We start from the raw sequence: 13351 nt of genomic DNA on the forward strand, positions 1-13351 counted from the left end.
TATTTTTGAACCAATATTCTTTCGGTCTGTCTGAATAGTTATTCTTTCATTCTTTTGGATTTTCTTTCACATTATTCATTCATTCATAATCATATTATACAAATAGTTCTTTGTACATTAATACATTCTTTTGTATATTCTTTGGTATTTATTATGGGTCCCAGATATCAATGACATGAGTGACGCTGCTACAGACTCATAATTTCCTTTTGAGCAAGACATGTGTTTAGAGGGATCTCATGACTTTGGAAGATGACATAGATCGTGGCTTATCTCCGGACTTGTTGAGGATGGTAGAACAGGAAGAGAAACAAATTTACCTTATGAGGAGACAATGGAGATTGTAACCTTAAGGGAGCATGCATAATCGGAGAAACAAAGCAAGACCTTGTTGAGTTACCTTAAGGGTTCAAAGATGTCTTCGTATGGTTATACCAGGATATGCCCATGTTAAGCACTGATATTGTAATCTGAGCAATAGCACGTGAAAAATTTACAGTATGTTCAATATTCACATCATGAACGATGCAGTTAGAATTCTTTACCGGGGCAATACATTCTTCTCTGGCTTACTCCGTTAAAGTCAAGTTGTCATTTGTCCGTATTTTTGTTAGATCTCATCCTAATTGAAGAGGAAGATCCAAAGTTTTCTCGTCATAGTTAAATTTTACCCTAAAAGGCTCTATGAGAGAAACCTGATACCAAAGAAGATCTTTCGCATATAAAATGGCAGTGGAAGATTTTATGGGGAAAACTTTATCTGGAATAACATTGATTCTGATCAAAAGGGATGACCAGGACTTGCCTAACCCTATGAGTGCAAATTCAATCCAAAAAAAAAAAAAACAACAACAAAAACAAAAAAACAAAAAAAATAAAAAAAGAACAAAAACCAAAAACAAAAAAAGAAACAAAAAAATCTCTACCGGGGCAATGTCTTTCTCTTTAGCTTATCACGGTTTTTCCATTGAAGTTAAAATTCTTTCTCTTCGGGTATTGGCTGAGCTGAAGAAGGATGAAGATCCAATCTCGATAAGATCAGTTGAACTTAATTGAAGGAAATAGGCTAAAAGCTATTCGTCATGGCCAGACGTACCAAAAACGAATGATGCGAGCTTACAACAAAAAAGGGGTTCGTCCCAGAGAATTTCACGAGGGAGACCTGGTATTGAAAAAGATTCTTCCTCTACAAAAGGATTTTAGAGAAAAATGAGTGCCAAATTGGGAATGTCCTTATGTTGTAAAGAAGACCTTTTCTGGAGGAGCATTGATTTTGAGTGAGATGGATAGTAAAAACTTGTCTAATCCTATAAACTCAGATTCAGTCAAGAAATACTTCATTTAAAGAAGGAGAGGACCAAGGTAAAAACCCGCAAAGGGCACTTTGAGTTACAAAAAAAAAAGGTTGATGATGTGAAAAATATGTGAAAAATGAAAATAAAAAAATGAAAAATGAAAAATGGAAACAATAAAAATGGAGAGGCTAAGGTGAAAACCCGCAAAGGGCGCCTTAGACCAAATGGGATTTGAGTTGAAAACCTTAAAATGACGGCTCAAATATTGATCAAAATGGGGCATGAGGTAATAAGAGTAGCTCAAATTTTGATCAGATTGGGGCATGTGGTGGTCTTGATATACCTGAATCAACAGGAAAGTGTACGCGACATCGTGGAGCATCGACAGAGTATTGTCGATCTCCTAAGCACATGTCAAACTCAGAATGGTCTTCAGGAAGTTTGTACAGAAAAGTTCAAGCTGCGATATCTGGGGCACCTAGTTTTCATACTATTTTTATTGAATTGCTTATTCTTGGAATACTTCATTCTTTTTCAATATACGAGTCAATTCCTATTTTATTCTTAATATTATTAATTTATTCATTTCGAGCTATGCTCTCAAATCAATTCTATTTTATCCATTGTTTTGTTCTTTTTGCAAGCGTGTTGCTTTAGAATAACGATTAATGGACTAATAAAACTTTCACAAAGGATGTTTTGCATATTACTCTAGAAGTTTCTAAATCATACAGGAACCTGAAATAGGACTATTGTTTAGAACACACCAGGTTTAAAGGTTGAAATATCTAAGAAGAAAAAATCTAAATTAAAACTATTCCTTCAGATTTTGTTGTCAAGGCATTGATTGAACAAAATGACAAGATGTCGTGTCGGTGATAAGGCTTCAATGAATAAGGAACAATGATCACCAAGCAATAGAAGAAAGTTTCCTCGGAGAATAATCTTTCATTGGTGCATGAGCATTTAGCATGGCACCGTAGAATTGGTGTAAAAGACCAAAGAGCTTTACATTCTGTATCATTGATTTACGATAGGAGAGGATTGAGAAAAGGCCAGATTTTTTTACCGTTGAGTTACAGCGGGAGAAAGACGGTACAAATGTTGCAACCCAGTGGATTGAACTTTGAAGTTTACAGTGGGGGCAATCTGATCAAGCGTTTCCTTGGATATGCGAGCTGAGCAAGAGGACGTTGTAGTGCGTTAGTGATACGGTTTTAATAAACTTTGAGTAATGACAACCTGAGCGGGATCATTCTCGAAATATTTTACATTCATTCAAATATCATTCATACATGTCTAGTTAGGAGCATTTGATTCATTCTGATCATGACATCCTAATCACTAGGCATAATTAGGTTCATAATTTGAATTATATAGGTCGTGTTCCCTAGAGAACAAACCGGTAAAACTTCAGCCTTATCTTCTTGAACAACAGTGGAGTAGGTTAAAAATAGCAGATTTTCATTTCCTGGGCATTGCAGTGGAGCAGATTGAAGTCACAACGGCAGATCTAGTTTCCCTGACAGTGCAATTAAAAAGATTGAAGCCACAACGGCGGATCTTACTTCTCTTGCGGTACAGTGGAGCAGATTGAAGTCACAACAGCGGATCTGGTTTCCCCGACAGCGTAATTAAAAAGATTGAAGCCACAACGGCAGATCTTACTTCAAGCGGTGCGATGGAGCGATTGAAGTCACAACGGCGGATCCGGTTTCCTCGACAGGTAATTAAAAGATTGAAGCCACAACGGCGGATCTTACTTCAAGGCGGTGCGATGGAGCGATTGAAGTCACAACAATGATCTGGTTTCCCGTGGTAGAACTAAAAATATTGAAGCTTCTAACGGCGGATCTTACTTCACTGGCGGTGCAAGAGAGCGATTGAAGTCACAACAATGATCTGGTTTCTCGACAACAAGAATTAAAAGATTGAAGCCACAACAGCGGATCTTACTTCCCTGGCGGTGCAGTGGAGCAGATTGAAGTTACAACGGCAGATCTGGTTTCCCCGACAGCGCAATTAAAAAGATTGAAGCTACAACGGCGGATCTTATTTCCTTGGCGGTGCAGTGGAGCAGATTGAAGTCACAACGGCAGATCTGGTTTCCCCCACAGCGCAATTAAAAGATTGAAGCCACAACGGCAGATCTTACTTCCCTGGAGGTGCAGTGGAGCAGATTGAAGTCACAACGGCAGATCTGGTTTCGTCGACAGTGCAATTAAAAGATTGAAGCCACAACGGCAGATCTTAGTTCCTTGGCGGTGCAGTGGAACAGATTGAAGTCACAACGGCAGATCTGGTTTCCCTGACAACGCAATTAAAAAGATTGAAGCCACAACGGTAGATCTTACCTCCTTAGCGGTGCAGTTGAACAGATTGAAGCTACGACGGCGGATCTTGTTTCCTCGACATTGTAATTGGATAAATTGAAGAATATAATCCTATCTCCCTGAAGATGCAGTAGAGCGGATTAACACCACGGATCTTATCTCTCTAAAATTACAGTAGAACAGATCGTATCAGACTCATCTTTAAAGTTGCAGCAGAATAAGTTGAAGCTACGAGTCTTATCTCCCTGAAGTTACGGTGGAGTAGACTAGAGATTACAAGTTTTGTTCTTTTGAGAAGCTACAAGGTACAAGTCCTATCTCCTTGATGTTGCAGTGGAGTGGATTGAAGCACCGATTCCTATACCTCTGCAGACGCAGTAGGTTGGAATGAGGCTATTTGAAGAGCGTTAAGGTCCAGTATGCCCAGGCAAAATTGGCCATCTTAAAGTCTTTGCTCTGTTCCCGTTACACAACAACAAGCAAATAGGGGCAGCTGTAATAGGCCATTTTAGCCCGGGCCCAAATGCATAAACCTGTATATAATAGCCTATTACTAAACCGAATAACACCCTGACCCGATAACCAAATTACAAGCCCAATACCCAAACAGCCCAAATACCTAACCTATTAACCTAAAACAAAAAAAAAATGAACAGCAAAAACATTTGGTAATAAGCAGCAGATCGGCGTCACCCTCGCCCCCACGTTGCAGCAATCTCCTTCACGCACGCACGAACGCATAGCAACTGCCCACGTCGTCTCACCCACGTCTGGTAGCTTCGCACGATGCACGTACCTGCAACAAGCCATGAACCACGAATAGAAATGATAGCAGAAATTACGACAAAAGTGAGGAGAGTTTTTTTTCCCCGATAGTTTCTTTCTCCGTTGTTTTGGCTATATAAAGCCAAATCAAATCTGTAAAAGGGTTACACACACATATATTGAAATACTGAAATACGAAAGAAAAGAATCAGAAAAAACAAATTTTTGAAGGTGATTTGTTCTTTCCAAGTTTTTTTTACTGTTTCTTTTTTTGTTTTTGTCTCATCTTTTTCTTTTGTATTTTACTTTCTTTTTTTTTTTAAAACGAAAGGTAAAAGAAAGGGAGGAGATTCTTACCAGCAGAGGCGCCATCGGCATCGTTTGTTTCGTTTTGTCCAAATCGAAGTTAAAAGGAGGGAATTTTGGCGTGAAGAGCTGGGAAGGAGATGAAACAGTTTTTGCGGCTATTGCTGCTGCAGAATAGCGTTTAAATTTGAGATTGAAAAGGGTTTTAAGCACTGATGGGTTATTTACACTTTTAATCCTTCCATTTTATCTCATCATTTCAAAATCATTGTTGTTTGTTTTCAAAATTTTCCATGAAACATTATTAATGTTTTGATTTAATCCAATATTGCGCAATGCTTCGGGTGGTTTGGGTAAATTGTTTTATTGATCCTCCCCTTTGTTGCGCGTGTTTAAATTACTCCCTTTCTTATTTTTATTTTCAAATTTAGCTCTCAAATTCCGTTTGGTTTTGAAACTTAATCTTTAATTTGTTTTTTTTAGTTTTTTTATTATTTTCATTATTATATTGTTTATATTGTTTATTAGTATAATTATTACTATATTATTATTATTGTATGTATATATGAGCGCATATATATATGTTAATATATATATATGTATATTCTAAATGTTTTAAATGCATATATGTAGTACGTATATATTTTATTATCATATCATTTTATTTTTATAGTTTATATATATTTTATATACATTCGTATTTTTTATGATATTTATATTTTCATGTTTTATAATTCATATGTTTATACATTTTTATAACGTATACATATATTTTGCATTCCTTTCAAGGCTATTTTAAATATTTTCCATGTTTTTATATTTACTAATACATTATACTTATACATTTTTTAAAAATGTATTAATATATTTTATATGTATTTTATCTTTGTTTTTTTATGACTTACGTTTTTCTCTCATATCCATATACATATTTGCTAAAATTGTTTATATATCATACTTATGTATACACATAATTTAAATTAAAATATTTGTTTCATATTGCATTGACATTTTAACACATTTTTCAAATACATTTTGATTTTGTCAAAACATTAAAATCATTTTTTATGATTCAAAGGTTTTCAAAATAAAAACGATATTCAAAGTTAGGGATTTTCGAGGAAAATTGAGCCCTAACGTATTGGGTTCCGATTTTCTTTGTTAATTCCAAATAACCGAGAATATTCGTTATTTAAAATATATAAGTAAAAATCATTTTTGGGAACTTAATTTGTTATGTCCTAACGTATTGGGCATGACATAATTGCTTCGTCGAAATGAAGATTTACTTATAAAGCAAAAGTGATATTCAAAATTTGGGGATTTTGAGAAATTGTACCCTAACGTATTGGGTCTCAATTTCTTCGCGTGACTTGAACAATTGATTATCCTTTTCAAGTTTCATCATTTGAATTTTAAAAGTCTTTTTAACCCTTGACATTAAGACATCCAATAATCAATTTGGTAACGATTTTTGGGCGTTACGAGGGTGCTAACCCTTCCTCGTGCGTAATTGACTCCCGAACTCATTTTCTCAAATTTCGTAGACCAGAATCATTTTTAAGGTGAGCCGATCACACCTCAATAAAGGATCGGTGGCGACTCCAGTTTTTATTTTTTAAAGTCGACAACTAAATTTTTGTTTTCAAAAAAATAGTTTCGACAATGACAAAAAAGAATGTTTTACTTATTCGAACTAATATTTAATACTCATATTAATAATTATGATGATACAAATTTTAATTGATGTAAAAATGATATTTTAAAATTTTAATAAAACAATTTAAAACTTAACAATGAATTTAAACCTAAATATATTTAATGAAATTAACCCTTCAATAAATTCTCATTCTTTAATTTATACACGAATAAGCTCTCATGAAAATGATTATTGTTGTTCAACATTTGCTAGGAAAGGAGTAGACGGTAAATATCACCGAATGCCAAAAGAAGAGTACCGATTACCCCATCTCAAATTAGGATTGGCAGAGAGATCACTACTATGCAAAGATTAGTTCACGAATCAGGGAGGAACTTCTATATCATGGATTCATGGTAGAAAAAGAAAAGATTGAACTTTGGTCTAACAAAAATTTCCGTTCAAGTCAAAAACACGGACCATTGTTTCCGCCCGTAGCCAAACGAGACATTAGTCTGCCTCCTGCGTTCTCTTCTTTCTCCAGTCAACCTTTCTTCCTTACAATGTCCTTCCCCCTCACGTCGTCGTTTCGTTCGCTTCCCTCCCATTTTGTAGCTTCCTTCCTTTTCAACTCCAATTCAGCTAAGCTCCAATCTCCCATCTTAATGTCACTCCCTCAAAACCCTTCTTCATTTCCCCGCCATATTAGCCGTAGCTTCACCAGAGCTCCACCCAACAGCTCCGCCGTCTTCCGCCCAAACCTCAGAGTTCGCGCTTCAAGCAAAACGCCGAACCAGGCGACCGACGCTAAGCTAATCGCAATTAGCTCCGCCGTGACCATAACATTCGCCGTTGCTAATCGCGTTCTTTATAAGCTCGCACTTGTTCCCATGAAGGAGTACCCATTCTTTTTAGCTCAATTCACCACCTTCGGGTAAAATTTATTTCTACAATTTAATTTCAATTTTGTTGGAAGAAAAAAGAAAAATAATTGTATCTGAAAAACGTAGGTACGTGGCGATTTATTTTTCGATACTGTTTTTACGTTACCGGGCGGGGATCGTGGCTAACGAAATGTTAAGTTTGCCTAAATCTCGATTCGCTGCCATTGGTATGCTAGAAGCTCTTGGAGTTGCTAGTGGAATGGCTTCTGCAGGTGGAAACTTTTCAATAGTTTTTTGGAATTCTTGATATGCAAAATTGAATTTGTTAATTGTGAAAAGATACAATAAATGCAATTTTTTTTGTGTTTGGATTTGATGGGTTTACTTTTGGCTTCTGTAATATTTTGTAATTTCTACAGCGATGCTTCCGGGACCAGCCATTCCGATATTGAATCAGGTTTTCTCTTTAAAGTGATAGAATATGCCTTTGATACTTCTTTGAAAATGTATAGTAACACACAGATGATTATTGGATTTGGATTAGATGCTCATGGTCAATTTATGGATGTTTGATCGTATGTTGTATCAGGAATTGAAATAACCTCTTATCATCTTGCAGACTTTTTTAGTGTGGCAGCTCCTATTTTCAGCCGTTCTATTGGGGAGGAGGTACTCATTTAATCAAATTGCTGGCTGCTTGCTTGTAGCAGTAGGAGTAATAGTGGCTGTTACAAGGTATGCTAATGCTATCTGTTCTCTATAGCCAATAATCCTACCCGTAGGTATTCACATTCAATCTCGTGTAGTGTGTGGAAGTGCAAAGCAAGCAGAAGAGTTTACCTGCCTCATGGGAAAAAAAAGGCCTAAAAAATGCAAAAAAATAAAAATAAAAATAAAAATACCTAATTGTCTAAGATACTGAAAGAAAATAATAGAAATATTCCAGTCTACATCATTCATCTGTTGTGCTATAGCATTTTAGCTTAAAATGCTTAGATGGTCTTGGATGGAAAGGAATAAATCTCTGCTCCTCTTAGCTGCCAAGCACGAGTAAACAGGTTCATGTATTTTTCCCTTTGGCACTGCTGCTTTGGCAGGACTAACCAGATTTGAGTGTCACCATACATGCATTTCTCTTTGCTACTTGAGTTGGGGTAAAGATCTGATGATAGTTTGCTGTTTTTGTAATTGTAGCGGTTCAGAAACTAGCCAGGTGCTATCTGGAATTAAGCTTATGTGGCCAGGAGTAATGATAGCATCAGCAGCTTTTCAAGCTGGTGCATCTATTATTAAGGTTAAAGCAATTCCAATCTGTCATGAGTTCTATGGAATTGTATAATCAAACATAACAATTTTTTTCTTTCTTGAAACAGGAATTTGTTTTTATTGATGCTGCAAAGCGCCTCAATGTAAACCTTTTCTCTCACTGGCTTTCCATATTAGCGTGTTTAGTTTATTTCCTCGTTGATGCTCAAACTATCAAACACACTCGTGCAGGGGAAGTCACTTGATATATTTGTTGTCAATTCTTTTGGATCTGGATTTCAGGTGTGTCTGATGTTGTGCTGTAAAAGCTTTCACTTGTATTCCATTAATCCTATTTATGCATGCTCATTGATCTTTCAATAATAATAAATCTTGCTCAAAGGTACTTTCTTTTCAATCCTTTTGATGGAACTCATTCTGATGGCATCAAAATGGAGCTCTTTCTAACTTATCTTAGTTTGACAGGATGATTTTAATGTTTCTGTAAAAACTTTCCATGTTTACAGAAACTTAACATGAAAGAACCAACTCCTATCCATGCTCTTCCTTTCTTTATGCTAAAGAAAGGGAATCAAATTGTTTTAGGTATTGCCACACCAAGATTTGGTCATTTAGTGTTTATATTGGATGGTTCAAAAAATCCTGAGCAATGACCAGATTCAGCTGCTCTATTAATCATGTTTTGCAGTAATAGATATTCATTACTAACAACTCGCAAAGCTTCATTCCAATCAAAAAGATCTTACATGTTAAGCTGCATGTGTCCCCTTGTTGAATTTTAATGTTTCTTTGGATATGTAGGCTCTCTTTGTGCTTCTTTTGCTGCCTTTGCTGTCAAATTTGAAAGGGATACCATTCTTGGAACTTCCTTCTTATCTAAAAGGTGGTGCTGCATGCTTTCTAAATCTAGGAGGTGAAACATCAGGCAAGTTCTTACATTTGGAGTTCATACAAATGGATATATCAATAGTTTCCCTTTTTTTTCTTAAACCTTAGGCCTGTAGGGTTTTTTTTTTTTATTGGTCAGTAAGGTCAGCATTTTAACTCTAATTTTGTGCTGAAGTTTGACCTTGGCATCACAAGTTACTGTCAGGACTCTTACCTTTTACTTTTAGATATTTCAGACTAATTGAATCAAAATACAGTACTTTACCAATTAGCACCCTATCTGTTTTTACCTTAATTGCCCCATGTTGCTGGACTTACAATGGTTAAGGCAAGTCGCTTAAGTTAATGCGGGCATTAACCTTTCTTCTGCCCGCAAAATTTAAGTACCTCTTATTGGTGGACTCTAATTTTCCTCTGAACTATGCACATTAAAATAATGAAGAAAATTTTAGCCATTGGCTTTTTGCTGTAATGACAATATGAAAATTATCAGTTTCCTGTTTAAGCATTTAGTCAATCATGCTACGGACGCTTCTATTAGTCAGTCAAATAAATTGGATTCGCAGTAAGTTTTGGTTTTTCTCAAGTTGCATTTTTCACTACAGGTTGTGAAGGAGCTCCATTACTTCCACTACTTTACATAGTTACCAATATGGCTTTCAACATATCAGTGCTCAATCTGTTGAAAGTATCCTCCGCCATTGTTGCATCGCTCACTGTAACATTGTCAGGTCAACTCTCTCACTTACTCTCGCGATTTGCATGCATGGACATGATTATTAATGCATGTCATAACATGTAACATAGCTGAATCTATTTAATGCCAAGCTAATGCATTTCTACACTGTACTAATGAATTTTCTTTTCTCGTTTCCTCTTTGGTTCTCATTTCAGTGCCCCTTTCGATTTACATTCTCTCTCTTCCATTGCCGTATCTCCCTAATGGTGCAAGCTTAAGTCCCTTTTTCCTGTTTGGTAGCTTAATTCTCATGTCCGGTCTTGTTCTCTATAACATTGCACAACCTTCGAAGGCTGGCTCAAAATGAGATTGACATTACAAAATTCAGTTGATCATCAGAGATTATTAAAACAAACCGATTCAACTGTAAATACGACGATTTAGTATGTGCTTAAGGCAGCATTCTTTTACCACCACGGGGACAGTCTTTTACATAAATTGTGAATCGAATAGCATTGATTGCCTGCTCCTTTGGATTTAAGTATTTTGCTACTACAAAAGAAACTCCAATAAGGAATTAGAATTTTAATGGAACATGAATCAATTGAACTAGATAAACTAGATATAGCTTAATAATTAAATCAACCGGTTTTCCAGGATTGCACTTTTTGGTTCTTCCTACCAAACAAAACCTAAATGATCAGCCAGGGAACAGCATTTCATTTACTTCCTATGTTAATTTTTTAAGTAAATACAACTCAAGGGGGCAGCAAAAGAAGATTTTTAGTGCAGAAACATGACGAATCTTAGTCCCTATGGTATGTTTCAATCTAATCAGCAAATCTATGGGAGCAAATAATAATAATAAATTCTTCGCACAATCCAAAACTTAAGAACATGCTTTCAATAGAAAACTTCAATGCAAAATTGCCATTCCACCCCACTTAAAATGTACATCCAGTTTGTTGCCATTTAATGTTTCCTCTGAAAAAAAAAAAAAGAAAATAGATGTTAGCCACTGTATATATCTGGGAAACGTTTTGGTTTTCTATATACTAACTACCAAGCCCGACTAAAAGCCCTACGAAGGAAAAATACAGCATAATTATTATATAAAGCAAAAGAAGTAAAGAGAACCATAGGGATGCCATTTGATATAAGATAAACTAACGTCCAGTCTACAAATGAGATAAGCGAGGATTTGCCACCTCACGCTTCTTGCAAGATATGAGGTGTTTCGGGCATTAGGCTATAATAAGTAGTCCCATAACATTGCGATTAGAATTATAAAGTACATGCACAACTTCACTCCCAATATAAAACTGAATAACTAGCCTCAGGAAATGCCATGATTCGGTGCTATCCAGGTCAATAATATTAGATGTGGTAATGGGAATGAAAATTTAGGGCAAATGACGAGACGACAACAGAATGTTCAAACAACATACCTTGCGCTTTTTTATCTTCCCCATTCCACTGCTACCATTACCGAAGACTGTTGGTTGCTCATTGGTATCACCCCCCAACGGTAATGTTTTAATTTCATCATAGAAACTGTCTGTCAGACCAAGCAACCTGATACAAACAAGGGATAGACGGTCAAACAGAGGGAATCACATATACAACCAAAAACTCAACCATGAAAATTATTCACTGAAAATTGTCACTGATAGACACTGAAAGTCAAAGCGCATACCCATTTCTTGACTTCTTCAAGTGTTTCTCTATCTTTTTGTCCATCTTTGTGACGGGAGCACGAGTGAAAAGTTCTTCCTCTTGCTGCGCGCGCCTTTCCATCTTTTCCATATATCTAGTGAGTTCTCTACTTTCAGTTCCAATAATTTCTCTAACCTGGAATAGTTAGCAACAAAAAAGTGTTAGCTTAATTCATAAGTCCAAGTAATGAAACAAAAACAGTCAAGCGACGGACCTCTTCAGGTTTTCCTTCTAAATCATCCATCATTTCCCTAATAAAACCACTCCTTGAAGCTTTTCGCAAAGTTTCTTTTTCCCTCCTTAAAGCATTCCTCTCCTCTCTCGACATCTTTTGATCCTCTTCCACAACTGCAGGAGCGAATTTGGGTGGTCTATAGACACCAGTACCATCCTACAATACACAGCAAAAAGCTTAATAAACAAAAACAAAGCAAAACAAAACAAAAACAATTCAATAGGTAATATTTATAGCAAAACTAACATCTGGTATCATATCTGCTTTACTAATAAGCATATCTGGATTCGGGCGATAAGTCAATGGATCCTGTGTCTTCTCACGTCCATCTGATGCTTCATTTGAAGCTCCTTGTTGCTGCGTTGCACTCCCACTAACCCTTGTAAGCTTTTGAATTTGGTACTGAAGTTTTTTGTCAATTGGCCTAATCTGTTTATAACCCAAAAAAAAAAAAAAAAAACCCAATTGAGACCATAACATAGAAATCGATAAAAAAACTAAATGTCCAAAGAGAAAGAAAGATCCTTCAAACCTTTTCAAGAAACAATCTAATCTCAACAAGACTCCTAACAACAGGATGTCCCTCAATTGAATACCCTTTTGCCTTGCGAAGTAAATAATACACAAGTGATTGACAATAGTTTAGAAGCAACAAATGCTTGGCTTCCAAATAACTTATCCCATCCGTAGTTGGGAAATTATTTGCTTTCACCTGTCACTCAAATCAATAGAAACTATTGATATAAAACATCATAAGACTAAAAAAAATAATCAACTGCGACTGGACATGGCCGAAGCTCGTTACCTTAGCAGTTAAAGCCTGTATTTTGGTAGTCACTACATCTAAGCCTGATTTCATTTCTTTCAACACCGTAGCTAATTGGATTGATTCCCTGAAATCCCAAAAATAAATAAATAAATAAAATTATATGCTCCTAAATGCGAAAATCAATCACACAGTACTTACCTTCTTAACCTTTCATTCTCGTTTCTGTTGCTAATCTCTTCCATGGTTTATCGACTAAACTTCACTTCACCGGCAATTTACGAAGAACGAACCTGCCACGCCGTACTTTGAGCAGGTAATATAAAGGGGGAGGGTTAGTCGGCTGACCCCATTAACTTAGTAGCATTCGGATTTTGAATTGCTTTAAACCCTTATCTGGGCCTCAGGCCTTTTATACCCAAAACCTGAATTCTGTTCAGCCCAAGCCGGACTACGGATCTATTGGTTGAGTCAAACTGGATTCGTTGACCTAAACTAGCTCGTTTAGGTCCATTACCATTCAAATTAGGGTTAATACCACTTTCGGCCCCTGTACTGTAGTTAAATTATCACTTTGAT

The 13351-nt window shown here is 36.1% G+C and overlaps 2 protein-coding genes across 3 annotated transcripts; one reads left to right on the plus strand and one right to left on the minus strand.

Moving 5' to 3' along the window:
• The first annotated feature begins 6611 nt into the window (after positions 1-6611).
• On the plus strand, positions 6612-10596 carry LOC105769447 (protein CLT2, chloroplastic). 2 transcript variants are annotated; one of them, XM_012590087.2, is made up of 10 exons: positions 6613-7272; positions 7349-7494; positions 7642-7679; positions 7842-7957; positions 8417-8516; positions 8596-8631; positions 8720-8770; positions 9290-9413; positions 9982-10107; positions 10271-10596. In XM_012590087.2, the coding sequence occupies exons 1-10, from the start codon at positions 6752-6754 to the stop codon at positions 10420-10422; spliced, it is 1410 nt and encodes a 469-aa protein (XP_012445541.1). In that variant the 5' UTR covers positions 6613-6751; the 3' UTR covers positions 10423-10596. The 2 variants fall into 2 exon arrangements, with proteins under 2 accessions (XP_052487171.1, XP_012445541.1); XM_052631211.1 differs by lacking the exon at positions 8720-8770 and having other exon boundaries at positions 6612-7272.
• A 59-nt stretch (positions 10597-10655) lies between these two features.
• On the minus strand, positions 10656-13138 carry LOC105769448 (uncharacterized). Its single transcript, XM_012590089.2, has 8 exons — positions 12974-13138; positions 12812-12899; positions 12539-12718; positions 12253-12435; positions 11986-12162; positions 11752-11906; positions 11504-11630; positions 10656-11039 (listed from the first exon to the last, which is right to left on the minus strand). The coding sequence occupies exons 1-8, from the start codon at positions 13015-13017 to the stop codon at positions 11028-11030; spliced, it is 966 nt and encodes a 321-aa protein (XP_012445543.1). The 5' UTR covers positions 13018-13138; the 3' UTR covers positions 10656-11027.
• Between the last annotated feature and the right edge of the window lie 213 nt (positions 13139-13351).

Source organism: Gossypium raimondii, chromosome 5, assembly GCF_025698545.1.
Source record: "Gossypium raimondii isolate GPD5lz chromosome 5, ASM2569854v1, whole genome shotgun sequence".
Classification (NCBI taxonomy): Eukaryota; Viridiplantae; Streptophyta; class Magnoliopsida; order Malvales; family Malvaceae; genus Gossypium; species Gossypium raimondii.